Here is a 16717-nt window from a genome sequence, read left to right on the forward strand (position 1 = left end):
CGGCGGACGCGTACTTCTTCGGCCGCGAGTGGCCCCTGCGCGGCGAGCGCGCGCCGGACTGCGTCCAGACGGGCTGCGCCGAGTGCCGCCTGGGCTGCGCGCTCCGCCGCGCGGGCGCGCGGCCGGGCTCCGTCGACGTCCGGCTCGCGCTCGAGAGGCCGCGCGCCGACGGGTCCTACGCGGCCGACGGGCCGGCGACGGCCGTGGACCTCGCGGCCGCGGCCATCGTCGAAGCGCGGCTCGCGGGCGCCGGCGACGACGCCGACGCGGCCGCGGCGTGGCGCGCGGCCGCGCTCGCCAAGGCCAAGGTCCTCAAATTTCTCGTCGTCGAGGTCTGCGCCGGCGGCTACGTCCAGGTGCCCTACGCGCCCGGGGCGTCGGACGGCGCCGCGGCCGCGGTCCACGGCATCCCCGCGCCCCTCGCGACGCCGGACTGCGACCCGCCGCCGCTCCGGGCGCAGGCCCCGCGATAATTTTATTAGAGAAAGTTCAAGCGATCGATTCAAGGAAAAAGTTGATCCGATCCTGCACTCACCCAAGTGACGCCTGAGTTCACGACCACCTGGGTGACGCCGCCGGCTCGGACGCCGCCGCCGTTCGAACCCGGCCGCGACCCGACTCGCTGCCCGCGGCGCCCGCATCCGCGCGCGCGCTCGTCGACGCGCGTGCTCGTCGACCCGCGGCGGTCCAAGCGCCGCGACGCCGTAAAAAAAAGGACCATGGCAAGCATGGACGACGGGGCAGCCGAACGCGAAGCCAAGGTCGAGGAGGGGGACTCGGCCTCGAACGACCAGGACGAGGAGGAGGAGGAGGAGGACGCGGACGTGCGTCGCCCCGCGTCCCTCCCGCCCTTCGCCGCCCGGCGCGCGCGCGCGGCCGCCGCCGGCGTTTCGCTTCTCGAAGAAGAACCCGTCCGCCGCGTCTCAGGTCCCAAAGGCCGCCGGCGAGACGGGGACCACGGCGCAGGACGAGTTCGAGTCGAAGCGGAAGAAGCGGCTCGAGCTCAACCGCAAGGCCGCGCAGGAGTCGCGCCGTAGAAAGAAGCTGCGCATCGAGGAGCTCCAGCGGTCCGTCGTCTTCCTGACGCGCGAGAACACGGAGCTGCGGGAGCAGAACGAGCTGCTGCGCCAGATGCTCAACTCCGAGATGCCGGCGGAGTCGACGAACCAGATCGACCGCTTCCAGGCGGAGAACGCGGCCCTCAAGCTCGCGCTCTACGAGTCCGTGCAGACGCTCGGCGACGACAAGCCCCCGCCCGCGGCGGCGAGCCCCGCGCCCCAGGGTAGCGCCGTGCCGCCCGGCGGCGCTACTGCGGCGACGCCGCCGCCGGCGGCGCCGGCGACGCCGGGCATGGCGCCCATGGCGCCCGGCCCGCCTCCCATGGACCCGCGGGCCATGATGGAGCTCCTCGCGGGCGCCGCGGCCGCGCGGCCGCCGCCGGGGGCGCCGGCCATGCCCCCCGGCGCGCCGCCCATCAGCCCCGCCCAGGCCGCGGCCTTCATGATGCAGCAGGCGCGCCACCCGAATCCCGGCGGCTTCCCGCCGGGCGCGCCGCCGCTCATGCCGCCCGGCATGCCGCCCCACGCGATGATGGCCATGATGCAGGGCATGCCCGGCTTCCCGCCGCCGCGGGGCCTGCCGCCCCACTCCGAGCCGCCGGCCGTGCCGCCCGCGGGCGGCGCGCCCGCGACGCCCGGCGGGCCCTGAGGACGCGCGGACGATACCCCCTTTTAAAAAGAGAGCCGCCCCGCCTCGAGATGCGGAGCATGCTGCGCTGCAGGCCAACGGCCTCGCGCTTCGAGTAGCGCGCACCCTAGCCGTCGAGCACGCGCCGCGGCTCGGGCGGCGTCGGGCTCAGCGCGGCCTTGTCGACGTCGACCTCGCGCCGCGCGTCCGTGAGGTGCGTGAAGGTCGTCGGCATGGGCGCCGCGAGGCCCAGGTCCGCGGAGATGCCGTGGCGCATGGCGACGAGCGCCTCCGGCAGCGTGACGAAGGCCTGCATGAAGTCGTTCTGCGTGAGCGCGATGACCTCGAGCGGCGTGAGCGCCGTCGCCGTGAGCTCGGACCACGACGACACGCCGAGCACGGCCTTCTCCCCAAAGGACTCGCCCGGGTGGGCCATGGTCTTCGTGCCCCGGGACCGCGAGATCCAGCACTTGCCCGTGTAGATGATGAACATCGTCGAGCACTTGTCGCCCTCGCCGACGACGCGCGCCTCCGGCTCGAACTTCATCCAGCGCATGAAGTGCAGAATCTTGCAGATCGCGCCCCGCGGCAGCGGCGCGAAGAGGTCGTTGTGGCGCACGCAGGACGGCAGCACGTAGTCCGCCACCAGCTTCTGCGAATCGGGGTCGAGGTCCTCGACGATGGACCGCTCGTCGAAGGCGGTCCGGTGCGCGAAGTAGGTGCGGTAGTAGCGGCGCACGTGCCGCCGCACGGCCGGCGGCACGTCGTAGTAGCTCAGCCAGGCGTAGACGCGGTCCATCTTCTGCTGGTAGGGCTCCATGTGCGCGTCGTACGCTCGCACGATGACCGTCATCTGGGCGACGATGTAGGCGAAGGAGAAGCCGCCGACGACCATGGCGACGACGGCCGTGACGCGCTCCCGGTCCGTGACGGGCGTGATGTCGCCGTAGCCCACGGTCGTCATCGTCGTCACGGCCCAGTAGAACGACGCGAGGTACCTCGCCCTCAGGCTCCACTCGTCCGCGCCCTTGCCGCCGGCCTTGGCGTTGCCCGGCGCGTATTCGCGCAGGTGCGACTCGCCGGCGACGGAGAAGAAGCAGCCCAGGTAGTGGGCCAGGAACCCGAACTTGACGAGCACGTACAAGATGCGCTGCATGGCCTTGGTCTGGCTCGACGCGAAGAAGTCCTCGAGGAAGTCGCCCATGGGCGAGTTGCGGAACTTCTCGCCGAACTTGAGCGCCTTGGCCAGCCGGAAGATCTTCGACATCTTCAGCATGCGGCCGATCTTGCCGATGCGCGCGAGCTTTAGCACCTTCGCGGACCGCAGCGCGCGCATGCCGCTGCCCGCGAAGAACTCGAGCAGCGGCGGGATCGTCGACACGAAGTCCAGGAGCGCCCAGGTCTGCAGATAATACAACGCCGACCGCTTCGGGTCCAGGTCGACGTCGCCCGTGTCGCGGACGTAGCCCGTCCGGAAGTTGAGCAGAAAGTCCGCGATGAAGAAGACGTCGCAGATCCAGTCCAGCACGAAGACGAAGGACCAGGGCGCCGGGTCGATGTCGAACCCCAGGCGCATGGGCTCGATGATGGCCACGTAGACCAGGAGGCAGGCCGTCACGCAGTCCCAGCTCACGCGGCTCCGGTCGTTGGGCGACAGCATGAAGACGGGCCGCCGGCCCGCGTCCACGTCCAGCGCCGCGATCTTCTCGTCGTCCTCGCCGTCGTGGAAGCCCTTCTCCAGTTCGCGCACCCAGGCGATGCGCATGAGGATCGGGTGCTTCGACTCCAGCAGGGAGATGAACTCGGACTGGTCCATTGTGCCGTCGCCGTTCTCGTCGCGCTCGGAGAAGACGCGCCGCGCCTCGCGCTTCGTCAGCCCGCCGTGGCACATGGCGTCCGTGAACTCGTCGCGCGTGATCTCGCCGTCGCCGTTCGTGTCGATGGACTGGTACCGCTCCTTGAGCCGCTCGCGGTGCCGCTTCCGCCGCTGCACGCGCCGGCTCGACGTGACGACGGCCGCGGACCGCCAGGTCCCGTTGGGCGTCGACGGCGGCGTCTTCTTCGGCGACGAGTCCACGGGGACGACGCGGCCCTTGCCCTTGGGCGTCTTCGGCGTCTTCGCCTCCGGGACCGCCGCCGCGTCGGCCTCCGCGGCCTTGGTCTCCGAGGCGGCGGCGCCGTCGCTCGCCGGGGCGTCGGCGCGCTCGGCGCCGTCCGCGTCGTGGTCGGGGTACGCGGGGTACATGCCCGGCAACCGGGGCGCGAACGCGGCGGCCGCGCGCGCGTCGGTCCGCGCGGCGGCCGCCGCGAGCCGCTCGGCGAGCGAGCGCGCGCGGGCGGCGCGCAGCGCCGCCGCGGCGTCGTCGCTGACGTCCGCGAGGGCCTCGAGGGCCCGCACGCTGCCCTCGAGCGCTTCGAGCACGGCGTCGGCGGCCGCCGCCACGCCGCCGCCCGGGGGCTGCCCGACGTAGACGGCCGGCGACGGCACGGGCTGCGGGTCCCAGCGCGGTTCGTTCGTGAGCGGCGGCAGGATGGCCGCGCCGCCCCGCGGCGGCAGGGTCGCGTCGTCGGGCATGTGCACCTAGCTTCGCTGCCTTCGTTCCATCATATAAATTTATATAGCGGCGCAAGTTGGCTGATGAAGGCTCCAAATTATTGAACATGATCGTGCAGACTTCACCTGTTGGTGCTGCGAATCCTCCGTCGTTTCAGCCTCGTCGTCGCCTGCTCCATAGCCTGCTCCGCCGTCGGGCTGCCGCGTTGCCGGCGCCGCGCCTTTCAGCATGGGCGCGGCGTCGGGCATCATGGTCGCCAAGGAGGACGCCGTGTTCCCGGACAGCGGTGCGTACGGTGGCTGGCCGACGTCGAGCGTCGAGCTCTGCCTCGAGAAGTACCTGAGCCTGCGCGAGCACAAGGACGTCGACATGGACGGGACGATCCGGGTAATTTTCACCAAGGACCGGTTCGTCGACGACGCCAACGCGCCGCCCTTCGGCCTCGTCGTCGAGCCGTTCCTCAGCGGCGTCGCGAGGATCGCGACGGAGGGCAAGATGGACCGCCAGTCCGTGCGCCGCGCGAGCTCCGCGCTCCAGGACGGCGAGATGCTCATGGTGCGCCACGTCGAGGCCGGGTCGCCGGCTTCGGACGCGAAGGTCGAGGCCGACTGGCTCCTGAGCACGGTCTGCGGCAAGATCCCCAAGTCCGCGTCCATGGTGAGGGACGCGATAGCCGCGGCCGTCGCCGCGGGCGACGACTGCGAGCTCCACTTCACGGCGGGCCCCTTCAACCACGGCGGCGCGCCGCCGATCCGCATCGGCCGGCCCCTCTGGATCCACGTCTTCAACGACCCCACGGAGCACGGCGCCGACGGCGCCGTGCTCCAGCTGCCGCTGAGCTGCATGAAGGCCTTGCAGGCCGCCTTCCCGGACGGCGCGGCGAGCGGCGCGGCGGCGCGGCCCGCGCTCATCATGCTCGCGCTGCTGTGCCGCGACTCGTTGACGAGCCGGCTCCAGATGATCTTTCAAGCGTTGGACGCGAAGAACAAGATGTCCGTGCCGACGGCGGAGGTCTCCGACGTCGTCGCGCTCTTCACGGCGACGCTGCGCCACATGCGCTACCTGCGCCAGCCCCTCACGGACGACGCCCTTGGCGCTTTGACGGAATCGTTGGCGTCCCACGCGAAAAACGGCCGGCTCGATTCCGAGGGCTTCGTCGAGTGGGGCAAGCGCGAGTCCAAGGGCGGGCTGCTGGCGGCCCTGGCCCACAGCGCGACGGGCACGCTCGGCAAGTACCGCAAGCCCGTCACGCTCGACGCGGCCCACTCCAAGGAGGCGCACGCGCGCGCGCGGCGCAAGTACGGCTCGGGCCGCGCGCAGCAGGCGAACAAGAAGCTGGGCGTCGCCATCGCCACGGCGGACGCGACGCACAACAACTCGGCCAAGTACGACCTCGAGAAGGTGCGCAAGAAGCACGACGGCCGCGTCCGGGCCGTCGCGTCCTCGACGACGATGGCGCGCCTCGTGTCCGAGGTCGACTTCGGCTACGAGGACCTGCACAATTTACGATTGGAGTTCGCGGACGCGTCGGACCGCTCGGGCAAGGACGGGCCCTACCTCACCTGCGACCGGCTCAAGGACATGCTGCTCGCGCGCTTCCCGTCGCTCGAAAACGGGCGCGTGCTCACGGACATGCTCCGCGTCTTCGACGTCAACAGCAACAACAAGATCTACTTCCCGGAATTCGCGCGGGCGCTGTCGAAGCTCGTGGGCTCCTTCGAGGAGCAGATGTCGTTCATCTTCGCGCTCTGCGACAAGGACGCGGACGGGCAACTGGAGCTCTGGGAGCTGAGCGACCTCATCTCCGACGCGTCCGACGACATGAACGAGCTCGGCGACCACATCAAGGCGCGCATCCCGACCTTCGACGACGGCGGCGGCTTCGTCGAGATGGTCGAGTTCGAGGCGTTGCTCAAAAGCGACGCGCATCTGTACCTCAACTTCTACTGGACGTGGGTGCCGTTCATCGGCGGGAATCTGCTGGCGGGTCTGGAACTCTTCGAGCAGGTGGCCATCGCCGTCGGCGTGCTGCCGAACTTCGAGCTCGCCCTGCGCATGTGCCCGGCGTTCTCGGCGGCCGCGGGCCTGGCTACCGCGGGCGACTGGAAGATCGGCGCGCTCGAGCTCGCGCAGGTGCTCTTCGGCGCGTTGGGCGTGCCCGTGCCCGCCGGCGAGTCGTTCCGCGCGCTGCAACCTTCGGAGGGCGACGGCGTCCCCGCCAAGGACGACGGCGAGACGCCGCGCGCGGCCGAGAAGGTCGGCGCCGCGGACGGCGCCGAGACGCCCTCGATGGCGCCGACGAAGTCCAAGGACATGCACTTCTTCGCCACGCCCGTGCTGACGGGCGCGCAGACCGCGCCGCTCATGTTCAAGCTGTCCAAGGCCGTGACCCTCATCTTCGACGAGCTCCTGGGCGCGTACAAGCGCCGCGCGGCGCACGCGGCCAAGGCGAACCCGAAGCCCGGCGAGGTCGACCAGTTCGGGGCGCCGCTGCTGCCCATCGAGAGCGAGGGCATGGACGAGATCCCCGCCGCGCGGGTCTGGGCCACGGTCGCGCACTACCTCGCGGCGCGCGGCGCCGCGGGCCTCACCAAGTCGACGCGGAATTTAGACGTCCTGTCGCCGAGCGGCATGGACTTTGACGAGCAGGTCGCGACGTCGCCGTCGGGCGCCACGGCGGTCCACCCGGGCCGCCTCACGTCCGTCCCGCAGGAGATCCAGGCCGCGATCATTTCGAGGGTGGTCGCGTTCGAGGCCATCGAGGACGACTACCACCCGGACCCCATCGTGTCGCCGTCGTCGCGGTCGTTGAAGAACCCGCCGCAGCTGCCCAAGATCCCCATGGCCAAGATCTTCACCTTCACGAACGAGGTCTGCGCGATCCACGACGCGTGGGAGCTGACGCTCGCCGAGGCCTTCGAGGCCATGGACGCGAACCAGGACGGGAGCGTGTCCTTCGACGAGCTGCTGAAATACTCGCGGATGAACCGCGAGCTCTTCCAGCTCATGATCGGCACGGGCAACCGCAAGACGAAGGGCCTCATCGAGTACGACGCGGCGCGCGTCGCCGAGTACGACCAGGTCGCCCACCCGGAGCACCCCCTGCCCGTGCTCAAGTAAGCGGCACTGAAGCTAGGTGGGGTTTTGCCTCGTTACGCCGGCCGGGGCCTACTTCTGGATGAGGATCATCCACGCGATGAACGAGTAGAACCCGAAGACCGGGTAGATGGCGAGCGCGCGGCGCTTCGCCTCGATGATCTCGCCGAAGAAGACGACGCTCACGCGCGTCGACCACGCGAAGCAGACGCCCACGACCAGCGCGCGCAGCAACAGCGACTTGGTCACGGGGTGGAGCACGAGGCACAGCAGCGCGCCGACGTTCAGCGGGAAGATGGAATACCCCAGGATGCACACGGACTGGAAGAAGGAGATGCGCCCGCCCAGCAGCTGGGCGTTGAGCGTCACGATGGCCGCGCCGACCCAGACGACGACGAAGACCGCGGCGAAGACGAGCGCGCGCTGCGCCTCGGGCGCCGACACGCTCAACACGATGGACAGCGCGAGGCACACCGCGAGGGGCCCCCACAGATCCCACTCCTTCAGCCGGTCCAGGACGCCCTCCTGGCTCACGCGCGGCAGGATCACGAGCTTGAGCTTCGCGCCGACCTCGCGCAGGTCGCGCATGATCGTCTCCCGCACGGGCTCGTCGAGCGTCGTCTCCACCAAATCGCGCCCCGGCTCGAACATGGTTTTCTCCTCGTACTCCAGCGTGGCGACGCGCCGGCGCGGGAAGCCGGCGTGTGCGCGCGGGCCCCGGGCGCGTCCAACGCTTTGCGCGCAGCGACGGCGCCGGCGGCTGACCGAGCTCGAGGCAATAATTTCATTGACCCCGGCGAGCGCCGCCGGCCGCTGCGGTACGCGGCGTCGGCGCAGGCGTCGGCGTCGGACGCGTACGACGTACCTCGACGTCCGACGGCGCCGGGCCTCGTACAATCGCGACGTCTCCCACGTTGCGGCGGCCAGCTCTTACCTCGCCCCCCCCAGCAGGTCCCCCGCGAAGGCGAGGAACCGCGCGCGGTACGTCGCCGGGGGCACGGCGGAGATGGCGCCGTAGCCGCGGAGCGCGCCGCGGCAGAGGAACTCGAGCTTCTTCGCCCAGGTCCAGGGCTGGAGGATGTCGATGAGCCCGACGACGAGGAAGGAGCCGTCGCGCCGCGCCGCGCGGAGCACCGCGACGCCGCGGCCGGCCGCGCCTCGCCGGAACGCGAGCGACCGGACCGCGCGGAACGGCGCGCCGAGGACGCGCCGCAGGGGACGGAGAGGCCCCCGCGTCGGCGTCTCCATGACCCCCAGGAGCAGGGAGTAGTCCAGCAGCCCGAGGTCCGCGAGCAGCGCCGTGTCCGCCTCCAGCGCCGCGAGCACGCGCTCGGACCCGCGGACCCGGAGCGCGTCCGCGTCGTCGAGCGCGTCCAAGTCCTTGAGCGTGCCGCTCTTCGGCCGCGTCCGCCGCCCCGCCGTCGACCCCTTGACGTCGTACTTGTCGCGCACGGCGACGCAGCCGCCGGGCCGGCAGCCGAAGACGTTCGTCGTCGCGAGCCAGTGCGTCGTCTCGCCGCCCCGTTCGACGGTATACGCGCCGACGAGCCGCGGCAGGAGCGAGCCGCGCGCCGCCGCGCGTTGCGCGTAGGCCTCGGCGAGGCCGCCCTCGAGCGCCGCGAGCACGGACGGGTCCTCCTGCTTGAAGACGAATCGCCCGTCGCGGCTGAGCAGGAACACGTTGCCGCGCCGCGCGGCGCCCCGCGAGCCGCCGTCGACCTGCGCCGCGAGGGCCGCGCCGGGCCCGGACCGGCCGAGCGCGGCGAGCGAGCGGCCGAGGCCCCAGCGGCGCCGGAGGCCGCCGAGGCTCGCCGCGCAGCGCTCCGTGACGACGCAGGCCTCGCCGTCGATGGTCACGGCGCGCGCGACGCCGGCGGCGTCGTCGCCGTGCGGCGGCTTGCAGCGCGCGTCCCGCAGGCCGCCGGAGAGGAGCGCCGCGGCGGCGCCGTAGCGCGGGTGCGCGGCGTCGAGGCCTTGTGTTGCGTTGCATCGCTGGCGCAGCTTCGAGGCGGCGAGCAAGAGCAGGAAGAGGTCCAGCGCTTTGGCTGGGACGAGCATGGTTGTGTCGAGGGCGCGTCCGACGCTGCTCGGCGCGAGATCGCGCCGTGCAAGGCGTCGAGGCGAGCTGCCACAGTCCGCGGGCGTGAGCACCACAACGTCAACGCGTCATCTGAGCCACACGATTCATCGCCCTCTCTTGCGCGGCGGTCGCAGTACGACGCACCAAATCCAGCCCAAGAATGCCGAGCCAAATCGCCCCAAGGACGGCCCTCATCCTGGCCTGCGCGGCGCCCGCCGCCGCCTTCGCGCCGGGGGGCGCCGCGCGCGCGCTTCCGCCGCTTCTGGCGACGGAGGACCCGAGCCGCACGGCCAGCTATCTCAAAAAGCTGGCGCCGGCGCCGGAGACCGCGCTGCGCGCGGAGGTGCTGCGGAGGAAGCTCGAGGGCCGCCTAACCCTAAAGGAGGAGAACGACTACCTCGCGACGCTGGAGAGCACCGGCGCGCTCGCGCCGGCGCGGTCGACGCCGCGCGCGCCCTACGACGCCGAGTACCTCGACGAGCTGGACCGGTCCACCTGGGCGAGCACGCTCTTCCAGAAGGAGCTCGCGCGGCGCGGCGTCGGCGCCGCCGCGGGCGAGGTCGAGTACCTCGAGGGGCTCGACGCCGGCGGCGAACCGGAAGAATCTTCCCCGCTCGCGTGGCGCGGCGCGATGCTCTTCGTGACCGTCGCCTGGGCGACGAACTTCGCGTTGACGGCCTTCGCCTGCGAGGATCTAGGCGCCGCGGCGGGCCTCGACGGGTCCACGGCCGCGCTCGTCTTCGTCGCGTTGCGCTTCTTCGTCGCGTCCGCGTCGACGGCGCCGTTCCTCGCGGACGCGTCGCCGGGCGTCTTGGCGAGCGGCGCGAAGATCGGCGGATTGTGCGCCTTCGGCTACTTCGCCCAGGCCGCGGCGTTGTCGCTGGGGTTCCCCGCCGCGAACGCCGCGTTCATCTGCTCGCTGCAGGCGGTCGTCGTCGCGTTGCTCGCCAGGGGCGGCGTCGCGCGGCGCACGTGGCTCGGCGTCGCCCTCGCCGTGTCCGGCGTCGCGTGTTTGGAGCTCGGCGGGCCCGCGGTCACCGACGCCGCGAGCCCCGTCGCCTTCCTCTTGGCGCTCGGCCAGCCGGTGGGCTTCGGGCTGTCGTATCTCGCGTTGGAGGACGCGGTCGAGGAGCACCCGGACGACGCGGTCGCGCTCAGCGCCATCCAGTGCGTCGTCATCTTCGGCGGCGCCGCCGCGGCCCTCGGCGCCGCGCTCGGCGCGCCCGACGCGGTCGCCGACGTGTCCTCGGCGTTGTCGACGATGTCGCCGGCCGTCGCGGGGACTCTGGCCTGGTGCGGCCTCGTGTCGACGTCCTTCACGATCTGGTTGCAAGCGGAAGCTTTTAAGCGCCTCCCGGTCATCGACAGCTCGCTGATCCTCACGTCCGAGCCGCTCTGGGCCGCGCTCGTCGCCGCGGGGCTCCTCGGCGACACGTTCACGCGCGGCGACGTCGCCGGCGGGCTCCTGATCCTGGGCGCCTGCGCGGTCAACGACGGCCTCGTGCCCCTGCCGGACTTCCTCGACGAGCCGGAACTCGCCTGAGCGCCGGCGCTCCGCGCCGGGCCGCCGCCGCCGCTCCCGATGGGGGACCGGCGGCGCCGCCCCGCCGCGCGGACCGCCGCCGCCCAGGTTTTTCGCTCCGCGCGGCCCCGGCGCGTTCACGCCGCGGCCGCGCGGACCGACCCCCGGCGCAGGGCGCGGCGCTTCCGATAGGGGACCGCCGCCGCCTCCGCCACACCCTCGAACATGTGAATCATTAGTCGCCGAACTCGCCGCTCGGGGCGCCGCGGCGGAGCTCGCTCCGGACGTAGGCCTGGCGCTGGACGATGAGGGGCGCGGCGGCGACGAGCACGGTCCACAGCTCCCAGGGCGCGCGCCGCGCGAGCACGGCGTACCCGGCCCCGAGGCCGACGACGTGCGAGAGCGTCACGAGGCCGAAGAAGGCCGCCTTCGAGCCGAAGAAGTTCCACACGTTCGTGCCGAGGCTGCCCGCCTCGACGGCGCAGGCGCAGAGCGCGACGGCCGCGGCCCAGGGCGCGTCGAACGGCGACCGCGAGACGCCGCGCCAGATCAGCAGGCAGATGGCCATCGTGAGCACGTGGTGGCAGGTCATGAGGTAATCCGAGTCGATGAGCACGAGGTCCCGCGCCTGCATCCCGAACAGGCCGGCGACGGCGTGGACGGCCGCGCGGGAAGGGGCCGCGCGGCCCGCGGCCGCGGCCGCCAGGTGCGCGGACGCGGGCACGAAAAAGAGGAGCTGCTGTAAAGCTGGAACGACCCACGTGAAGAGCGGGTAGTCCTTGAACCTCGGCGCGGCCGCGTCGACGCCGGGCCAGCGGTCGCGGCGCCGCGCGCCGAGCGAAAAGAACAACGCCGCGTTCGCCGCGAACCAAATCCCGGCGACGCGGCCGAACTCGGTCCACGTGCGAAACGCGGCGGCCGCGAGCGGCTTCGCGGCGTCGGCGACGATGGCCCGGACCGAGAGCGCGAGCGTCGCCGCCGACAGGCCGCGCGCGGCGAGGCCGCCGATGCCCTGCGCGGACATGAAGCGGCGCGCCGTCGGCCGCACGAAGGTGTGTTCGTATTTCGTGCTCGTCATCTGCGGCACGCCGCGCGCGGGCATGCGCAGCCCCTTCGCGATGGGGAGCAGCAGTAGCAGAATCATCATGCGTGCGAGTGGCATCCTCGAATCTCGGCGCGCAGTGGTGATTTGGTGGATGTTTCCGGAAAGTTGCACCACACAGTCGATGTGATCACATGCGTCGGGCTGCCCTCGCGTCGTCGCTCTGTCCTCGTTTTATTGCCGCGATTTAGTTTGACGCCGCTTCTCAGCGCGCACAGCGTACATGAGCGCCTGGCCGCGGTGGAAGAGGTGCTGCGCCTCCACCTCGGCGACCGTCGACACCGTCCCCTGGTACCTTTTTTGTGGCTTCTTCTTGTTGCGCGGAGTGTTGCCCAGACGCATCGAGATCTCCACCGCCTTCTTTGCCTTCGCCTTTCCCGCGAGAAAGCAGCAGAGCTCATCGTAATTCGCACCGATCGAGCGGTTGAACGTGCTGCCGAGCGCGTACAGGTAATTGTCGGGGTGGTCGGCGCCGCCATTCTCACTCGCGATGATGTGGAAAACGTCCTGATCTTCGAGGTCGAGGCCGAGGCAACGCAGGTGCTTAGCATATTTTGCTGTTGTCATCGCCTCCTTGCACATCACCTTAACGCTGGCCGCGGTACGGTTCCTCTGGGTGGCGTCGACAGCCTCAGGGAGACAGTCCTTGTCGTTCAGCGTCTTGAGCAACTCTGCGTTTTGTTTAGCGAGCTCTTCAACCTTCTTGATCGCCCACGTCGACTCCTCCAACCACTTGTCGGATGCCTGAGCGGCCGCCTCAGCAAAGCCCTTCACCAACAAAAAGTTCTTCTTTGCGTCCTTGTGCACGTCAGGCATCTTCTTGGTCACGTCGACGAGTTTCTGCGCCTGTGCGATGAGCTTCTTTCCCAGCTCCTCGGCGACGGCCGTCAACTCCGCTGCTGTCAGCGTCTCGTCGATCTTTGCCTTCTTGGGAGCAGAGGGCTCCTGCTCCTGCACCTGCACCTGCTCCTTCTCCGCCTGCTCCTCCTGCTTCCACTCCTCCTTCTTCTTCTGCTTCCAGTCGAGCAGCGCTATCACGCACGTGTTTGTCCACGCGCCGTCAGCCATCTCGAGCCCGCGCTTGAAGCACTCCTTCCTGAGCGTCTCGACGTCGAGCTCGCCGAGGCGCGTCGCGCCCTGGTGCTTGAGATCCCAGGCAATCGATGGCGCGTCCCCGTCCTTCCAGTCGAGAAGCGCCCGCACGCACGTGGTCTTGTGCGCGCCAGCCGTCACCTCGATTTCGCGCTCTCGGCACATGCCGCGCAGCGCTTCGACGTCGAGCTTCTTGAGCCGCGTCTCGCCCATCGATATCAGCTCCCACGGGATGTCGCGCGTGTCCTTGGGCTTCTTCTTCCGCTCCCCGTCCTTCCAGTTGAGAAGCGCCTTCACGCACGTGTCCGGTTGCGCGCCACCCTTCACCTCGATGCTGCGCTCTCCGCACATGCCGCGCAGCACCTTGACGTCTTTGATGTCATCCAGGCGCACATAGTGCAGGTCCCACGGGATCACGCGCGTGCCTCCGGCCGTCTTCTTCCACTCGAGGAGCATCGTGATGCACTGTTCGGAAGTCGCGTCTTTGCCGACGTCGATGGCGCGCGCACCGCACATGCCGCGCAGCACCTTGTCGTCGAGCTTCTTGAGCCGCTTCTCAAGCATGAATTTCAGGTCCCACGGGATGGACGACATCCTCGTGATCCCGCACGCGGGGCTGCTCGTGTGGGCCGGATTGAGGGATGGCCGATCATCAGTGGCTTTCTTGCCGTCAAAGTTACAGGCAATCAATGAAGAGATACATTCGACGAGTTCGCAGTTCGGCTGCCCTCTCGGCGTCGTCCCTCTGTCCTCGTTTTGGTGCGCACCACCACCGTCGGACTGTAACCAGCGGCGGCACACCATGTCGGAGAAATCGACCTTGCTGCCGACGCAGCCGGTGCACAACGTCAACGAGACGACGACGTCGCAAAAGGTCGCCGCGGGCCTCGCCCTCTTCTGCGCCGGCACGACCGTGGGCCTCGCCTGGCGCTACGTGCAATACACGATCACGGGCGGCGGCATGAACTGGGGCAGCAAGGTCTGGGGCTACCACCCGCTGCTGATGACGCTCGCGTTCGGCGCGTTCATCTGCGGCAGCCTCGTCTACCGCCTGCCCGAGGATTTCATCGAGCCGCGGCGGCGCAAGGCCGTGCACGGGACCTGCCACTTCGCCGCGCTCGTCTTCGGCACCGTCGGTTTGATCGCGGTCTGGCGGTCCCACGGCCTCGCGGCGTCCACCGCCGACGGCGCGAATTTGTACTCGATGCACGGCTGGTTCGGGTTTTCCGTCTGCATGCTCGCGCTCGCGCAGTCCGCGTCAGCCCTCGGCGTCTTCGGGTCCGGCGTGGCGTCCAACGCCTACCGCGCCGCGGCGCTGCAGCCGCACCGGGCCATCGGCCGGTCGCTGCTCGTGTTCTGGGCGGGCGCGATCGTGAGCGGCGTCACGGAGAAGAACGGGTTCATCGGCATCTGCTCCTACACGGTGTCGAGCTTCGACTGGAACCCGGCGAAGAACTACGACGAGATCCCCGACGTCTGCGCCTGCGGCCAGTGGCTCGGGCTCTTCGCCTTCTTCTCCGCCGTCTTCGCGATCTACGCGCTCGCGGGCTTCGATTAATCTTGTGTGCTTTACGCCGCGACGGCGCGGAGCTCAGCGAAGAGGCCCGCGCGGGACGCCTTCGCGTCGCGCGCCGCCGGGGCGAGGCCCGTCTGCGGGCTCACGTTCTCGTCGTCGTCGGAGCCGCGCTGCTTGATGGCCGCGAAGAGGCCCGCGCGGGACGCCGGGGCGAGGCCCGTCTGCGGGCTCACGTTCTCGTCGTCGTCGGAGCCGCGCTGCTTGATGGCCGCGAAGAGGCCCGCGCGCGCCGCGCGCGGCTTCGCGTCGCAGCCCAACCCGTGGATCGCCGCGAGCATGGCGGACCGCGGGTCGTCGGCGGCGAGCTTCGTCGCCGCGGGCCGCGGCTTGCGGAGGGCGACGCGCGCGCCGAGGTCCGCCCGCGGCGCGGCCGCGCGGTCCGCGCGGATCCGCTCGAGCTCGAGGCCCCGCGCGTCCGCCGCGCCCTCCAGCCCGCTCGCCTCGACGGCGACCACGGGCTCGAGCGAGTCGCCGTCGAAGGGCAGGGCGAAGTCGCCGTCCCAGGCCGGGTGGCGCCGCTCCCGCGCGTCCAAACTCGCCTCGCGCGCGACGAGCGACACCAACTTCTCGCGGACGCCCTCGGCCCAGGCGCGCTTCCGGCCGTCGCCGTCGTTCTCGAAGGCCGTCGGCAGCGACGCGTAGACCGCCCGGAGCTCGACCACGTCGAGGCCGCTGACCGCGTAGGCCGACCGCAGGTCCGCGACGTGCGCGCGCGCGACGGTCTCCGGCCTGGGCGGGGAACGGGGTGATTCGACGTCGCTCCAACGTGAGCGTGCCGCGCGCGCGCGTTCCGGGAAAAGCATCCACGCTTCGCGACCGTTCCGAGAGATGATCGCTCGTCCCAAAATCAGCCGAAACGAGTGGACAAGGGACCGAGAGAGGAGCCTTTGAAGTTGGGAAGCCCTTGTCCCGCCCGGTCTCCGGCCGGAGCCGCGCGAGCCAGAGCGCGCGCGTCGCGAGCACGCGCTTCGCCAGCGCCGCCGGCAGCACCGCCCCGAGGGTCTCGCGGCTCCAGCCGCCCGTGCGGATGTCCGGCGGCACCGCGCCGCGGACGGCCGCGAGCGCGTCGCGCGTCGCGTCGGCCTGGAGCGCGTCCCAGCGGCGCCGCTCCCGGTCGAGCTCGCGCTTGTAGTCCGGGTGCTGGCGCACGACCTGGTCCCAGCGCTCGACCTCGACCTCGACGGACGCGTCGCCGCCCAACAACTTCGCGATGGCCTCGCGGAGGCTCGCGCGCGCGGCCGCGAGCGTCATCGGCGGCCGGTCCGCCGTCAGCGACACGCGGCCCCTGGCGCGCCGCAGCGCCGCGACGACGCCCTCGACCTCCGCGACGTCCAGGCCGACGTCGCCCGCCTCCGCCTTGCGCAGCCAGCGCAGCGCCGCGCGCTCCGCGGCCTCGTGCGCGCACGGCCGCTTCCGCGCGGCCGCGGGCGCCTCCGCGCCGTCCGACGCCTCCGCCGCGTCCTCCGCCTCAACGACGTCGTCGTCGCCGGCCTCGCGGCGCTTCTTCGAGATCTTCCGCGCGATGCGCCGGTCCTGCTCGACCCACGCGGCCGTCGTGCCGCACCAGCCCCCGCCCATGAGCTCCTTCCGCTTCGCCGCGGCCCGCGCCTCGGCCTCCTCGGCCTTCTTCGCGCCGAGCTCCTTGCGCCGCGCCGCGGCCTTGGTCAGCTTGGGGCGTAAGGGTGCGCGCCGCGCGCCGCCCATCGTCTCCCGGCGCGCGGCGGTCTTCTTCGCCGGCGCCTCGGGCGCTTCCGCCGCGGCCGCCTCGGGCGCTTCCGCGGGCGCCGCCGCGGCCGCGGACTCGGCGCGCGCCGCGAGGGAGCGCCGCGCCGCGCGCACGATCACGCCACTCGCCGCGTGCTCGACGCGCTGCGCCAGGAGGAGGAGCCGCGCGGCCGCGTCCCGCAGGCGCTTCGGCGCGTCCGCGAGGACGGCGGGGCGCGTCCCGAGCCCCGCGACGGCGCCGTCGAGCGCCGCGAGCTGGCGCAGGGTGCCGACTGTCGGACAT

The 16717-nt window shown here is 71.2% G+C and overlaps 4 protein-coding genes across 4 annotated transcripts; 2 read left to right on the plus strand and 2 right to left on the minus strand.

The window, feature by feature from the left end:
* Positions 1–1813: 1813 nt before the first annotated feature.
* On the minus strand, positions 1814–4261 carry AURANDRAFT_62084 (hypothetical protein; the record flags this gene model as incomplete). The annotated part of the gene is made up of 1 exon (XM_009036404.1): positions 1814–4261. One exon carries the CDS (start codon positions 4259–4261, stop codon positions 1814–1816), a length of 2448 nt encoding a protein of 815 aa, XP_009034652.1.
* A 208-nt stretch (positions 4262–4469) lies between these two features.
* Positions 4470–7361, plus strand: AURANDRAFT_62085 (hypothetical protein; the record flags this gene model as incomplete). Its single annotated transcript, XM_009036022.1, has 1 exon — positions 4470–7361. The coding sequence occupies one exon, from the start codon at positions 4470–4472 to the stop codon at positions 7359–7361; it is 2892 nt and encodes a 963-aa protein (XP_009034270.1).
* A 48-nt stretch (positions 7362–7409) lies between these two features.
* On the minus strand, positions 7410–7988 carry AURANDRAFT_21951 (hypothetical protein; the record flags this gene model as incomplete). The annotated part of the gene is made up of 1 exon (XM_009036403.1): positions 7410–7988. One exon carries the CDS (start codon positions 7986–7988, stop codon positions 7410–7412), a length of 579 nt encoding a protein of 192 aa, XP_009034651.1.
* A 1589-nt stretch (positions 7989–9577) lies between these two features.
* On the plus strand, positions 9578–10960 carry AURANDRAFT_62086 (hypothetical protein; the record flags this gene model as incomplete). Its single annotated transcript, XM_009036023.1, has 1 exon — positions 9578–10960. One exon carries the CDS (start codon positions 9578–9580, stop codon positions 10958–10960), a length of 1383 nt encoding a protein of 460 aa, XP_009034271.1.
* Positions 10961–16717: the final 5757 nt, after the last annotated feature.

Source organism: Aureococcus anophagefferens (genome assembly GCF_000186865.1).
Source record: "Aureococcus anophagefferens unplaced genomic scaffold AURANscaffold_4, whole genome shotgun sequence".
NCBI classification, from domain to species: Eukaryota; class Pelagophyceae; order Pelagomonadales; family Pelagomonadaceae; genus Aureococcus; species Aureococcus anophagefferens.